Raw genomic sequence first — 14,867 nt, 5'->3', positions numbered from 1 at the left:
GTGCACAGCCTCTCATCTGTGTACTCTACTGGCCAGCCCACAGCTTACAGGGTTGGGCCTGGCCAGCCTTATCCTCAGTTACATGTTGACATTCTAAGAATTATTTTACTAGCAGTGTAGCCACTTCATGGCAAGTGTCTTCTTGTAACAAGTTATTTCTAGATACAATTAAGTGTTGTATCTGTCACTGTCTGTGTGTTCTTTTGGTTAGAACACAAAGGGGAAAGTTATTACCAAAAATCCTAAAATTATTGATCAATTTAGTTTAAATTTTCACATACTGCTCTAATGAATGTTCAGAGAGGAGGAAATGGAGACACAGAGGGAGGAGAAGGTGGACATAGAAATCCATAAATGTTAGAAATGTGTGCTTTCTGTTATATTTCTTTTCTGTTTAACCAGACTGAGTCACAGTAACACATGGCCTGGAATATCTACTTACTAGTTATCTTTAATTTTTCATCTTATTCATGTATAAGTCAACTTGTCTCATTCCATAAAATAGCCACACACTTTTCAATGTTGTTGGTCTCTTCATTGTGTTCAGATCTGTGGTTGATGTCAAGTAGTGGCATGACTGTAGCAAGCTTTACTTCATAATAAGTCAGTTAAACCAAATATGTGGAAGAGTGGGAGGGGTCGAAGGGAGTGAAAGTAATGGTGGTCGTGGCCCAGCCTGTTGTCAGTAGCAGAAATTTTTTGTATGGACTTTTATGACCCTGGCATAGCAAGAACAGAGTGTGCCAGCTGTTTTTGTAGAATGTGCATTTTTATCATCAGTAACTTATGCTTTTTAATGAGCATGGACTATATTATTGAATCTGGTTCAGTACCATAACCAAAACAAAGTCCAATAGCCAAAACATTGTTGTGACCTTAAGGAAAAGGCAGTTTTTGTGACAGCTAATGCTTGGTGCATTATAGGATAATGCTTAAATATTCAAAGTTTTAGCTAACTTTACAATTTCTGATGTGTCACTGAGTCTATCATTTTCATTACCGTATCATCACAGTAATTTTGACCAACAAATTTACATGTAGTTGTTTTAAATTTAGTAAAAATTGGAAATGTTGGACAAAGGGCTAGGAAATTTTACTTTTATTAAGTCATGGTAGCCACTCGTTTCAATAGAAGTATGATAGGAAGACGAGATTAAGGCATTTGGGGATTGGGGGGGAGGGGGGCGGGGATTACTAAGTTTTTGAGGAGCAAGTAATTTTTTCCCCATTGTCTGTTACTCAAATAATAGACTGATGTCCCAATTATATTTTAGTGTAATGGCTTCTACACTCAGTTCCATGGTATAGTAATGATTCAGATAAGGTAGGAATATAAATAATCCAGCAACTGGCTGTAGAGTGTGTTAATTCTTGTACCAGTAGTATTTTTGAAGTTACATTCTCTGTGTCAAGTTATCTGTTTGTACAGTATTTGTGTTGCTAGAAATGAAATGTAAGTTTTTACATTTCAATTCCGTGTATGTTGTGTGTAAGCATAGCTGGTTACCCTAACAATGGACAGTTAGACATGCCATCATAACAACAGAAAATACTCAAAAGCAGTTGTGTAACACTGACAACGAAATTAGAGAGAGTCACAATGAAATACAGCTTTTGGAGCTCTCCCTTCATGTAACGCAAAGGGGTGTCCTTGAAGTTACTCTCTGTGTCACATTATCTGTGTTCCTTTACAGATATGTATTTGTATTGTTAGAAATAAGAAATAATTCTGTATGTTTCCGTTCCTTGTGAGGTATTTTGTGTAATGTGTAGGTATCACCTACAGATGTTATCTGCTGTAACTGGAGATGTTTCCCAGATCTCAAAAGAGTTCTCATTACATTACTTCATCAATCTATTCTGATACAGACCAGACAGGAAAACAAAAATAGAACATTAAAGTTGTTTTATTACCAAGGTATGGACTAGAATATTTACAGTCTTCTTTACAGTAAAAAATTCTCAAATATCCTATGATAAAATACAGAGCTCTGTATATTGAATGTATGTACAATAACTACAGCAAGTTGTTTTTCATGAATTCATGTGCATGGGAGTTTCATATCATGATAGGAAGAAACCTCAGCACTCCATCCTCCTCTTATCCACATCTTCAGCACATTCAAACTGCAATTATTGTGGACTCTGAAACATTAAATTAGGGATTATGTTAGAAACAACACTCACTGAAGAAATACGTTGCATATCTGAATCGAAAGGTAAGGTGATACTTCAAACCAGATGAAAGTCTTCATTGTATTCAAACAAAAAACAGCATTAATGGACAAAATATGATAAAAGAAGGAACATATGGCAAGCAAGAGGAGAATGCTGTTACTGTCAATTCAGAATCATTATCTCCGGGTTTCGGAATTTCTGTTCCATTGACAGCCAAATAGAAAATAAAGGGAAAGTAAATGAAAGTGACATAACATAGGAAGAAAATAGTCACTAAAAACTCTGTATCAGGAAAGAAGCAAGAGAAAAATCTTGTACGCCAGATGATTTCATTCCACAAAGCATGTAATGTACGAGGGCTATCCACAAAGTACATTATGTTTTGGAATTAAAAATAAATAAAGTATTGGAATTTTTTTTTATTATATACAGATGAAAGCCACACACAAATACTACTATTCTACATAGTTGCCATTTAAATTAAGGCACTTATCGTAGCGATGGACGAGCTTGGAAATTCGTTCGTCGTAAAATTCGGCCGCCTGCGCCTTCAACCACATGGTTACCTCTTCTTGAAGCTGTGCATCGTCATCAAAACGCTGCATAGCCAACCACTTCTTCATTGCTGGGAATAAGTGGAAGTTGCTCAGTGCCAGGTTGGGACTGTGCAGCGGATGAGGAAACAACTCCCACTTAAAAGGCTCGAGAACTTCACGAGTGGCATTTGCCGTGTGGGCCCGGGCATTGTCATGAATCAGCAAGATCTTTGAGCCCAACTTTCCCCTGCGCTTGTTTTGTATTGCTCTTCTGAGGTTGTGCAGAGTTTGGCAATACCTTTGAGAGTTTATTGTAGTGCCTCTTTCCAGGAAATCCACAAAAATCACACCTTTTCTGTCCCAAAAGAAGAGGTAACCACTTGGTTGAAAGTGCAGGTGGCCGAATTTTATGACGAAGGAATTTCCAAGCTCGTCCATCGCTACGATAAGTTCCTTAATTTAAATGGCAACTATGTAGAAAAGTAGTATTTAAGTGTGGCTTTCATCCGTATATAATAAAAAAAATTTCCAATTCTTTATTTATTTTTAATTCCAAAACGTAATGTACTTTGTGGATAGCCCTCGTATATTACCATGGATCAGTCATATTCTGAACGTAAGTAATTGCTAAATTACTTCACTTTGTATTCTACCTTGAAAATATGTGGACAGACTAGATTCGAACCGATTTGTTTTTAAGGCAAAAAGCATATAAATCCTACCAGAGACTAAGGTTGTGTGTGTGTGTGTGTGTGTGTGTGTGTGTGTGTGTGTGTGTGTGTGTGTGTGTGTGGAGGGGGACACAGGTGTGCACAGGCGCCTATGTTTTCTTGTTCTCTATTTCCAATGAAGGCCTTGTTGGCCGAAAATTTACTTTCTGACAGTCTTTCTATTGTGCCTATCTGTGACTTAGCATCTCTACTACATGGTGAATAGGAACTATCCTTTTCATAATATTGTCACAGTCCATCCTTGATTTTCCATTTTTGACTAGAATGTACATTATACTGAACATATAACAACAAACCTCTCAACATACTATTAGCTCCAAAATTACAACTAAAAAATATGTGCAGAGCCTCAAGGTGTGATAAAGTAACAGATTAATTACACATAAGAACAAGCATGAAAGGGGTTGAAATTGTGTTTGAGATATACCCAACGAGTCAACACTTCTGCAGAATAACTTTACATCTCATTAAATCGGCTTCTGTAGCATTTATTTCATCATGCAGAATGGTATCAACAGGAGCACCAACATATAATGAGATGTGACACGTCATTTCAGGGGAAATTACTGGTCATGGCTATGTCCTTGTAGATGAAGAAAGGTGACAATGAAGTTAAGTCATTGTCTTATTTTAGAATTAAGGCAGGAACAGTCCATAGTGTCAGAAATGCTGTGCTGTTATGTGCAGATGTTGCAGGTTTCCAGAGCACAGCATTATCAGCTGGGCAGAATGACAAACGGGGTGGCATCACTTCCACTTACAGAAGGGAAGGAAAGGGGAGGGGGAGCACCAAGTCTCAGAACATGCAGTCCAAAGATGTGCTATGGCCACAGAACACCAGCCATGGATAATCTGTAAGAAACTATAAAAGCAGTGGAAATTATATTATTCTGTTTTTACTACTGAATTGTACAGCAGGAGATGAGGTCTTGCCTTGGACAGTTAGTTGAAGAAAGGCTTTTGTCATTTAGTAGGTTCCAAAAGATAAAAACCTTAGCTTTAGACCACAGCCTGAACTGCCAGGAGAAGTAGTTTGATGTAACATAGCAGTGCAGAACAGAGTAGGTGGTCTGCAAGGGAACAATTACAAGATAGAGGTGACACATTTTTATTTAGTTATATTATGAAACATAGACCAGAAGACTATAAATTTAGATTTATTCAACACCAGAAGTGGGACAGGAACAGCTCATCTTGGTAACTCATTGAAATGTCAGGGTAAAATTGTGCCAAAAAGAGAGTGAAATTACATTAAGAAAAAGATTTTTATGAAAATTTTACATTAATATGCAAGAAAGATACATTGTTGTCCATGAAAACACGAAATAACAGCACCGATAAGATGCAGCATACATGTTGTTAAATTACACAGCCAAGTCCTGAAGTGAGGCAGTATTGGTAGCCAAGCACTTAATACCTTTCTTTGACTACCGTTTCAAATTATGACTTCCAAGATGAAAACAGTCTATGAATTGGAAGAGAGAGATGACGGGAGTCCATACACCTTTCAACTTTACCATGGGGTGCCTGACTGCACAGCTATGACACGAGCCGCCACCAATAAAACGTCGTGATTGTATTCGTCTATACATTTCAAGACATCATCACGCCGGCAGAATAGCAGACAACATAGTCTGATACACTGACCTGGCAAGCTGTAACAGCGAAGAACTATTTATTCATTCCTTTTTTTTATTTTTTTGGAGTCTTTGTGTCATGTATGCTCAATAGGTAGTGATTTATTGACTGAGGTATTTTATTTTATAATTGGTCGTATCAGTTATCAACTTAGGACTAACATATATTTTGTTATAGTTACTGAATGTCTATTACAACACGTCGTAACTATTTAGAACTACATGGAGAAATCACATTAGCAGTTTAATATTGGCAGACTACATCACATGTCCTATGTTCTGGATATCTGCTATCACTGGCTGGTGAAATCACATGACGAGCTATGATTGGCTGGCAAAAGTGCATCGTGCAGTGCAATCTCGATTTCAGTGCTTCAGAAGCTAAAATGCTGTGTTTGGTGGAATTTGTATTTATGCTTCTGCAAAACAAAACAATATCCAATGTACATGTCACTGTGTAGGCCTATCAAAGATCTTTCCAAAATGCCTCCCCCCCCCCCCCCCCCCTCCCTAAAGTGCTGGGAATTCTATGCCAGTGTTTAAAACCTTTACCATTCAAAGGATTCATAAGTTTCACAGCTCAGGCGAAAAGTATATTCTCACTTTACACAGAAAAAATGTACTTTCACTATGGGTATAGCGTATTTGCACCCAGGAAACAGTGCATTTTTAAATAGGAAATCTGTGCAAAATCCGGGAATATTTTGTTCTTGATCATGTATAAACCGTGTAAATACCATAGCCTATGCTTGCAGAAGTCTTAATTAGAATGAATTAAATTTTACAGCTACCATAAAAAACTATTTGGAATTGTGTAGAGTTTTCAAAAGTTTCAAATGCTAGTATGGGCTTTAAAAAGTTGCACTGATCATCAGGCCTTAATGGGAAGTAAATTACTTCACCCCAGTTTGATGAGATGGATATTATTTCTGCAGGAGTTTCCTACAGAGATAAATTACATAAAAGGATCACTACGTACAGTACCTGATGTACTTCCCTGACTACAACTAGATATGAATATGATGAGTAGAACAGGGGGACCAGAAGCTCATTTTACAATTAACTTTTTATTGATAAGTTACACCAGTAAGTATGTGCCTCCTGGATCTCTATGTATCAGTGCTGACACCACCTCCTTGCACACCAACATCCCTCATTCCCACGGTCTTACCACTACTGAACGCAAACTTTCTCAATGTCCTTTAGACTCCAAACCCACTACCTCACTCCTCATACACCTTACTATCTTTATCCTAACTCACTACTATGCCTCCTTTGAAGAGAAGGTGTATAAACAAATCTGTGGCACAGCCAGAGTCACCAGCATGGCACCCTCCTATCCCACCCTGTTTATGGGGCATCTAGGGGAAATCTTTCTAGTCTCCCTAAATGCAAAATTCTTCGTCTGGTTCAGGCTCACTGAAAATATCTTCATGATCTGGACTCAGGGCCAAGATACCCTATCTCTGTTCCTTCACAACCTCAACATCATCTGTCCTATTTGCTTCATCTGGTCCTCAACTCAGCATGCCACCTTTGTAGATGTTGACCTCCTCCACTCAGATGGCTCCATCTGCACTTCTGTCCACATCAAACGCACCAACCACCAACAGTGCCTGCATTTTGATAGCCTGGCCACCCAGGGATAGTGTATCGGCAGAGACAGAAACTCCTTTGCTCAGTATGCTGAGGGTCTCACCAAGGCCTTCACAGACAGACACTAACCCCTAGACCCAGTCTGCAAACAGATTGCTTCTGCCATTTCCCCTCACACCACCAATCCTCCCACTACCACCAGGAACCAGCCCCCCCCCCCCCCCCCCCCCAGACTGGAACAACTGAACCACATCCTTTGATTACCTATCGTCATGCCCTGAAATGGGAGGCATCCTACCCAAGACATTTCCCACCCATCCTAAAGTGGTGTTTAGTCACCCAACCTTCCTCCACAGCATCCTAGTGCATCCCTATAGCACTCCCACTCCCAGCCCCTGCCACAAGGATCATATCCCTGTGGAAGACTCAGGTGCAAAAGCTGCCCAATCCACCCACCCAGCACTTTCTGTTCCAGTCTTGTCACAGGTTTACCCTACCCCATCAGGGACTGGGCCACCTGTGAAAGCAACCATGTCATTCACCACCTCTGTTGCAGTCAATGCACAGCTTTTTATATTGGTATGACTACCAACCAGCTGTCCATCAGGACGAACGGCCGCTGCCAAACTGTAGCCAAGAGCAAAGCAGACCACCCTGTGGCACAACATGCTGCTGAACATAACACACTTGATTTCAATGGCTGCTTCACAACCCGAGCTGTCTGCATCCTTCCCTCCACCAACAGCTTTTCTGAACTGTGCAGACGGGAGTTATCCTTACAACACAATCTCTGCTCTCGTAAATATCCTGGCAACCTAAGGTAACCACTGTCCCCACACCCTCCACCCAACAGTTTCCGCAATCTCTGTCCTATCATCTCCTCCCCATTCTCACATCCCACCACGTTTATTTGTGCCCTCTGCCAACGCATCACTCCGTCTTTCCCGCTCCTCTCCTTTTTTGCTTCTTTTTTCCCCACCTCTGTGCCCCAAAACCTCCTAATGCTGTACCTGTTGGCATTCTAGTCCCTGAACACTCCACCAGAGAGCATTCATCTGTCTCCCCACCCATACACTACTATCTCATCCCTACTCCAGATTGCTGATTGCATCCCACATGATAGTTGCATTTTGGCTGGAGATGCTGGAGTTGGCTGCTTGCTTGTTGGTGTGTGTGTCTCTTTTACTGATGAAGGCATGTTTTGTCAAAAGCTATATGTAAGTGCCTTTTAATTGTGTCCGTCTGCAACTTAATGTCTTCTTTACGGTAAGTAGCAGTCTTGTCTTTTCTTACATTGTTGAAATTCTTATATAAGGAATATTTGTATTTTTTTGAATAATTTCTACTATATAGTTGGGTTTATAACACTTTTTGTATGGGAGGTTAGCTTAGAAGAGAGGAGATAACAAAACTCTCTTCCTAAACTACAATACCTAGTTTTGTAAGAACAGAGAGCAACACAGTATTGTAACTAGAGATAAAGTGAATGTGTTATAGAAATGAAAGGATACTAAAGGTTCTAGAATCACAATGAAGTGTGCATATTAACCTTTTCCCTGCTACTGATATGCTCTCTGTATTCCATGCTGAGGGCAACTTTTTCCATGGCTTTACTGCTCACCAAGTGCTGGTGCCTGCACTGAAAGATTGCATTCCAGTCGATATGAAGTACTCATCAACCATTTTTTCGAAAACTATTAGGTGGAAAAATCTGATCTTTGCACATTGTACAGTCTGATACCTTCACTCAATAAAGGACTGAACTTCTTTTCACTGTATGCCATAGTTGCTGCACTGTATCAACTGAAGTAAAACACTGAATGAAACTTTAAAGATTTTACAAAGGTAAAAATGTGTTCATAAACTTTGTGTATGGTTAATTTTAGCACACACACTGCACTGAATTAAATGTAGGTAACATAGTGAAAAATTATTTGAAACTGACAGCAGAAAATATCTCACTTTGTTCTCGAGTTACTTGGTTTGATATCCAACAGCCAGTTGTTCACAATGCACTCATTGCCGTCCTTGCTCATCAAGAATAATGTGCTCATAATAATCCTCATATCTCATTAACAATTGAAGAGATCAAAATGATGTAGTCTGCAAATGACAGCATGCAATGAAGCATGTATGTTGTATGATAAATACTCAAAATTTTTTTATTCACTGAGATATGGAAGTAACTCGGGTGCAGCAGTGAGAGGTACGCATACAGATGTCCATAGCACTGTAGGAAAACCAACGTGATGTGTGTGTACACTCCAACAGCAGTGAAAAGATTATATTCCTCCTTAAATGTGATTTTCTGAAGCAATGTGACATTACAGCCAACAATATAATTTAACAAACTCAAAATGCAAAGACATTTTAGAGTATTTGGGTAAGGTGATAGAATGACTCAACTCATATGCTAGAGATGTCATAAAGGTTAGTTATGCTCATTTAATTTAAATGTATTATGAAGAAAGTTTTCCTTTTGGGTTTAAAACTGTTCAAAATATCACAAGTATTAAGTTATTGTACAGAGTTAATTTTGATGACATCTTTCCTCTTAGTTGGGGAATCTGAGGTATGACACGTCATTTCATGGTAATTATAGGTCACACCTATGCCCTTTTAGATGAGGAAAGGTGATCATGAAGTTATGTCCTCATTTTATTTTAGAATTAAGGCAGGAACAGCCCACTGTGTAGGATATGCTATGCTGTTAAGTGCAGATGTTGCGGATTTCCAGAGTGCAGTGTATCGGCTGGGTAGAATGACGGATGGGGTGGCACCATTTGCTAAAGGGGGGGACTATCTACTCTTAGAATGTGCAGCCCAAAGGTGTGCTATGACCATGGAACTTGAGCCATGAATAATTCGCGAGAAGCTACAAAAATGGTGGAATTTATGTTATTCTGTTTTCATTATTGAATTGTGTAGTAGATGACATGTCTTGTGAATTAAGATAAAGCTCTGTATGGAGAAGAGGAAATATATAGACTGTTAACTGAAGAAAAGCTTTTGTCATTTAGTAGCCTGCAGAAGATAAAAGCTTTTTTCTTGTAGCTTTAGACTGCAGCCTAAACTGCCAGAAGTACACTACTGGCCATTAAAACACTACTGGCCATTAAAATTGCTACACCAAGAAGAAATGCAGATGATAAACGGGTATTCACTAGACAAATATATTATACTAGAACTGACATGTGATTACATTTTCACACAATTTGGATGCATAGATCCTGCAAATCAGTACCCAGAACAACCACCTCTGACTGTAATAATGGCCTCGATACACCTGGACATTGAGTCAAATGGAGCTTGGACGGCATGTACAGGTACAGTTGCCCATGCAGTTTCAACACGATACCACAGTTCATCAAAAGTAGTGACTGGCGTATTGTGATGAGCCAGTTGCTAGGCCACCATTGACCAGACGTATTCAATTGGTGAGAGATCTGGAGAATGCGCTGGTCAAGGCAGCAGTCGAACATTTTCTGCATCCAGAAAGGCCCGTACAGGACCTGCAACATGCGGTCGTGCATGATCCTGCTGAAATGTAGGGTTTTGCAGGGATCGAATGAAGGGTAGAGCCACGGGTCGTACCACATCTGAAATGTAACGTCCACTGTTCAAAGTGCCGCCGTCAATGCGAACAAGAGGTGACAGAGACGAGTAACCAATGGCACCCCACACCATCATGCCGGGTGATACGCCAGTATGGCGATGACGAATACACGCTTCCAATGTGCGTTCGCCGCGATGTCACCAAACACGGATGCGACCATCATGATGCTGTAAACAGAACCTGGATTCTTCCAAAAAAATGACGTTTTGCCATTCATGCACCCAGGTTTGTCGTTGAGTACACCATCGCAGGTGCTCCTGTCTGTGACGCAGCATCAAGGATAACCGCAGCCATAGTCTCCGAGCTGATAGTCCATGCTGCTGCAAAAGTCGTCAAACTGCTTGTGCAGATGGTTGTTGTCTTGCAAACATCCCCATCTGTTGACTCAGGGATCGAGACGTGGCTGCACGATCCGGTACAGCCATGCGGATAAGATGTCTGTCATCTTGACTGCTAGTGATACGAGGCTGTTGGGATCCAGCACGGTGATCCGTATTACCCTCTGAACCCACCGATTCCATATTGTGCTAACAGTCATTGGATGTCGACCAACACAAGCAGCAATGTCACGATACGATAAACCGCAATCGCGATAGGCTACAATCCGACCTTTATCAAAGTCGGAAACATGATGGTACGTATTTCTCCTCCTGACACGAGGCATCATGAGGCATCACAACGTTTCACCAAGCAATGCCGGTCAACTGCTGTTTGTGTACGAGAAATTGGTTGGAAGCTTTCCTCATGTCAGCACATTGTAGGAGTTGCCACCGGCGCCAACCTTGTGTGAATGCTCTGAAAAGCTAATTATTTGCATATAAGAGCATCTTCTTCCTGTCAGTTAAATTTCGCGTCTGTAGCATGTCATCTTCATGGTGTAGCAATTTTAATGGCCAGTAGTGTAGTTTGATGTAACATGGCACTTCAAACCAGAGTAGGTGGTCCGAAGGAGAAGAATTACAAGATAGAGAGATTTTTATTTATTTCCATTTTGGAACGTAGGAAAGAAGACTATAAATCAATACTTGTCCCCACCAGAAGCAAGACAGGAACAGCTCAATAGTACATCTGTGATGCATATTTCAGCCCATATAAACAAACAAACATCATTCTTCTGCATGAACACAATACATGCACCTCCTGTCCACACAGAAACCCTTCATGATTGGAATAATCCTTTGTCGATGATAAAGTTTAACAAGTGGAACACAATGTTGATAGTGACACCAATCACAACACCAAAGGGGTATAGTAAGGCACAACAGTAGCTATACACTTAGGCAAAGTTGACTGGTCACTACAGCAAAAATGGGCACTTTATTCAGTAAGCAGTGATGACAAAGTCTTTTGATTTGACGCCCCTTTGGCGACTTGCGCAACGATTGGGGTGAAATGATGATGATTAGGACAACACAACACCCAGTCCCTGAGTGAAGAAAATCTCCGACCCAGCCGGGAATTGAACCCAGGCCCTTAGGATTGACATTCTGTCGCGCTGACCACTCAGCTACTGGGGGCAGACATTGTGACATTACAAAACAAGCTGTAAGTGTGGTAACCATTCTGCCTATTTATTTTATTTTTAACACATTATACAGGATATTACTACACATGCAGTAGTCTGGATGAGAGAAAAACTTAGGAAGGCGTCATACAACAACAGAATAATTCTTATATTCTCAGGTAACAGAAGGAATGATTATTTGACCAGTACGTCTCTCCAAGAATAATTATGCAGTTATTATGCACTGCATTGGCATTAATAACAAACTATGTGTTAACAAATTACCTGGGTGTTTTGCTATAAAATGTATGAACCATCCACTTCCACCATTATGAACACTAGTCACATATCGGACAACAGTAGTCGTCGTGGCTCCTTCAAATGGTGCTGGCTGATCCTGTAGAATCAAAAAGCAAGAAATTTAAGTTTTTTCCTATTACATAAAAACAGACAGCAGTAGCATTAAAAAACTTCAAAGTCAATCACTCAGAGAAAGTTAAACTCTCTGTACAGTTCACAGATAGTAACACGAATGTACAGAAGTACCAACTTCGTGATTTAAAATGAGTATGTAATACAACAGTGTTTCAATCTACTATTGTGATAGTATGACTATGTTTTCCATACGTGAACTTCTAGGTCCCAGAACAATATTATAAACTAAACTTAAGTGTTCATGGCAAAAAGTACAAAATGTATATATTTAATATATGTTCATTATTTGTATGTATAAGAATGCAGCAACTCACCTCTCCACAGTATTTTGTGCGGAGTGTTTTTGCACCAGTGGCCTGATTCAAGTCATAGATCTCCAAAAAGTCTGTGCTGCAGGTTGTTCTTGAACCAATACTAAACTCTGGAAAGTATTGCCCATATACTTCAGTAAATAGCCAATATTTTTGCAAAATACAGTCCTAATGTTGGTAAAATGTCTCAATATCTTTCAAATCAATGATAGGTGCTAGTCATACCTCACGTGTAGCCATCACAGAAGAGAAACTTTATGAAGTGCTTGTAGTGGTAAATAGAGCAAAAACCTGTATATTAAATTTTGATGTATGTCACAGCTTAAAGTGTTACTATATGTGGTTAGTTAGCATTACTTTTTGACATCATTATTGTGCAATTTCTTAGAGAAACAAAAATTCTATAAACAGCATTTCTACAGCAAATCAAGAGATTTCATTTTTACAGCAAATCAATAGATTTTATTTTTCAGATGAGAATGATTTGTGACTCCATTCTATGCACTACTCAATGACAAATGTAAAAGCATGGAGGGCTCACATTATGAGAAGCAGCCTGTGACATGTGGCCATACAGCTTACAATACTTAAGTTGTTATGGAATGAAGACAATATGATTATGTCACATCTCAAGCTTTGAGGTACTTGAACTGGAGCAATTTTACTGATGTAATCACATTAGAAGATACATGAAAATAATTGTTGCTGAGTCATGGCACAACAGAAGATTATATTGCAGAAATGATACTGCAAATATCTGCTAAAAACATCAGAGAAAATGTACCTGACAACTCTTAGGAGAGATACCCTGTATATTTCATGTTCTATGTATGATGTACCAGATTGTCATCTCTTTTCACATACACTGATTGATTGATTTATTTATTTATTGATCCATCTTTAAGCATTTTTCATGCAATTGATCTCGTCATTTTACATACATTATATAATTACAAAATAAGTCATACATTTTTAACATTCTGAATGAGTAAATATGTTTTATACTGCACATGTTTAGTAGTCATTAAACATAAATGTGTCGTGCAGAATGACAAAAGGAGATACTGTATGTGTAACACAATACACATGCTAAGAAAAACATTTTAACAAATATAAATGAGACAGGCTTAATACATGTTAAGCATTGGGGAAAATGCATTATGTAAATAAAGCACAACAGCATGGTACAATAACATTTTCAGAAGAAGTTATGTAATAGGGTGGTCATGTCATACAGCAGTTAACTATTGAGTAAAAATACATTATTTAAATAAAGCACAACCGCATGATACAATAACATTTTCAGAAGTGCTCATGTAATATGGTGGTCATGTCATACAGCAGTTTTAATAGATTAGATCATTTTTATTACATACTTTAAATTCTTCTATTGTATAGAATGCTTTTTGTCCAAGCCATCTTTTTGTAATATTTTTGAAGACATTCAGTGATACACTGTGTGCTGTAGGTGGTAGCATGTTAAATAATTGCATCCCTGTCTATGTGTAACTGTTTTGGGTTTTTTAAAGCCTAGTAACTGGGATGTCCATCATCTGCCTTTGGCGTGTGTCATGGCTATGTACAGACTCACACAGTTTATAGCTTTCTTGGTTTTCCTTTATGTGCACTAAGCAACTGAGAATAAACAGTGATGTAAGTGTCAGTATTTTTAACTCTTTGAAATAGTCTCACATGATACATGGTTTCCCACTCCAGCAATACACCTAACGGCCTTTTTCTGCCAAAGAAAAATTCTTTTTGCCCCAGAGGCATTGCCCCATAACAGCACTGCATACGTGAGGTGGCTATGAAAAAAAGCATAACAGGCATTTAGCAGTAGCTCATCCGTCACACAAGTCCTGAGCTTAGTTAGCAGATAGGTGACTCGGGATAACTTTTTGCATACATAATTGGTGTGAGTTTCCCAGGTTAATTTTGGGTCCAGATGAATGCCAAGAAGCTTAACTGAGGAACTACAGTTGTCATTGTTACATAGGCTGAATAGAATGTTTACCGTTTTAGAGTGGTTAATTTGTAATTCATTTGCTCCGAACCATACGCTGGATATTCTGAGTTGTTCTGCACTTTTGTGCTTGAGTATGTCCAAGGCCCTATCTACTGTAAGAAAGGTGGTGTCGTCTGCATATAGTATGGACTTACAAGGCATCATATTGGACAAACCATTTACATAAATTATGAAAGGCAAGGGTCCAAGCACGGACCCTTGTGGCACACCTCGTGTTACACCCAGTGTGTTTGACCACTGTCATTTTTAAACATGTTGGGAAACAACCATTAGTTAACATCCAATTTACAAGTACAC

General features: G+C 39.2%; 1 protein-coding gene across 1 annotated transcript in view; it reads right to left on the bottom strand.

Moving 5' to 3' along the window:
* Window positions 1-1,891: 1,891 nt before the first annotated feature.
* The window catches only part of LOC124545739 (cubilin-like), a 718,402-nt gene continuing 705,426 nt past the window's right edge, over window positions 1,892-14,867 (bottom strand). The window contains exons 65-67 of the mRNA XM_047124681.1: window positions 12,548-12,654; window positions 12,084-12,195; window positions 1,892-2,145 (exon numbers count right to left, since the gene is read on the bottom strand). Of these exons, the coding sequence (XP_046980637.1) occupies window positions 2,123-2,145; window positions 12,084-12,195; window positions 12,548-12,654 (242 nt within the window). The 3' untranslated portion in view covers window positions 1,892-2,122. The remainder of the gene's footprint in view (window positions 2,146-12,083; window positions 12,196-12,547; window positions 12,655-14,867) is intronic.

Source organism: Schistocerca americana, chromosome 8 (assembly GCF_021461395.2).
Source record: "Schistocerca americana isolate TAMUIC-IGC-003095 chromosome 8, iqSchAmer2.1, whole genome shotgun sequence".
NCBI classification, from domain to species: Eukaryota; Metazoa; Arthropoda; class Insecta; order Orthoptera; family Acrididae; genus Schistocerca; species Schistocerca americana.
The sequence above is the reverse complement of the archived record's forward strand: the minus strand, read 5'-3'. Positions and strand labels throughout refer to the sequence as shown.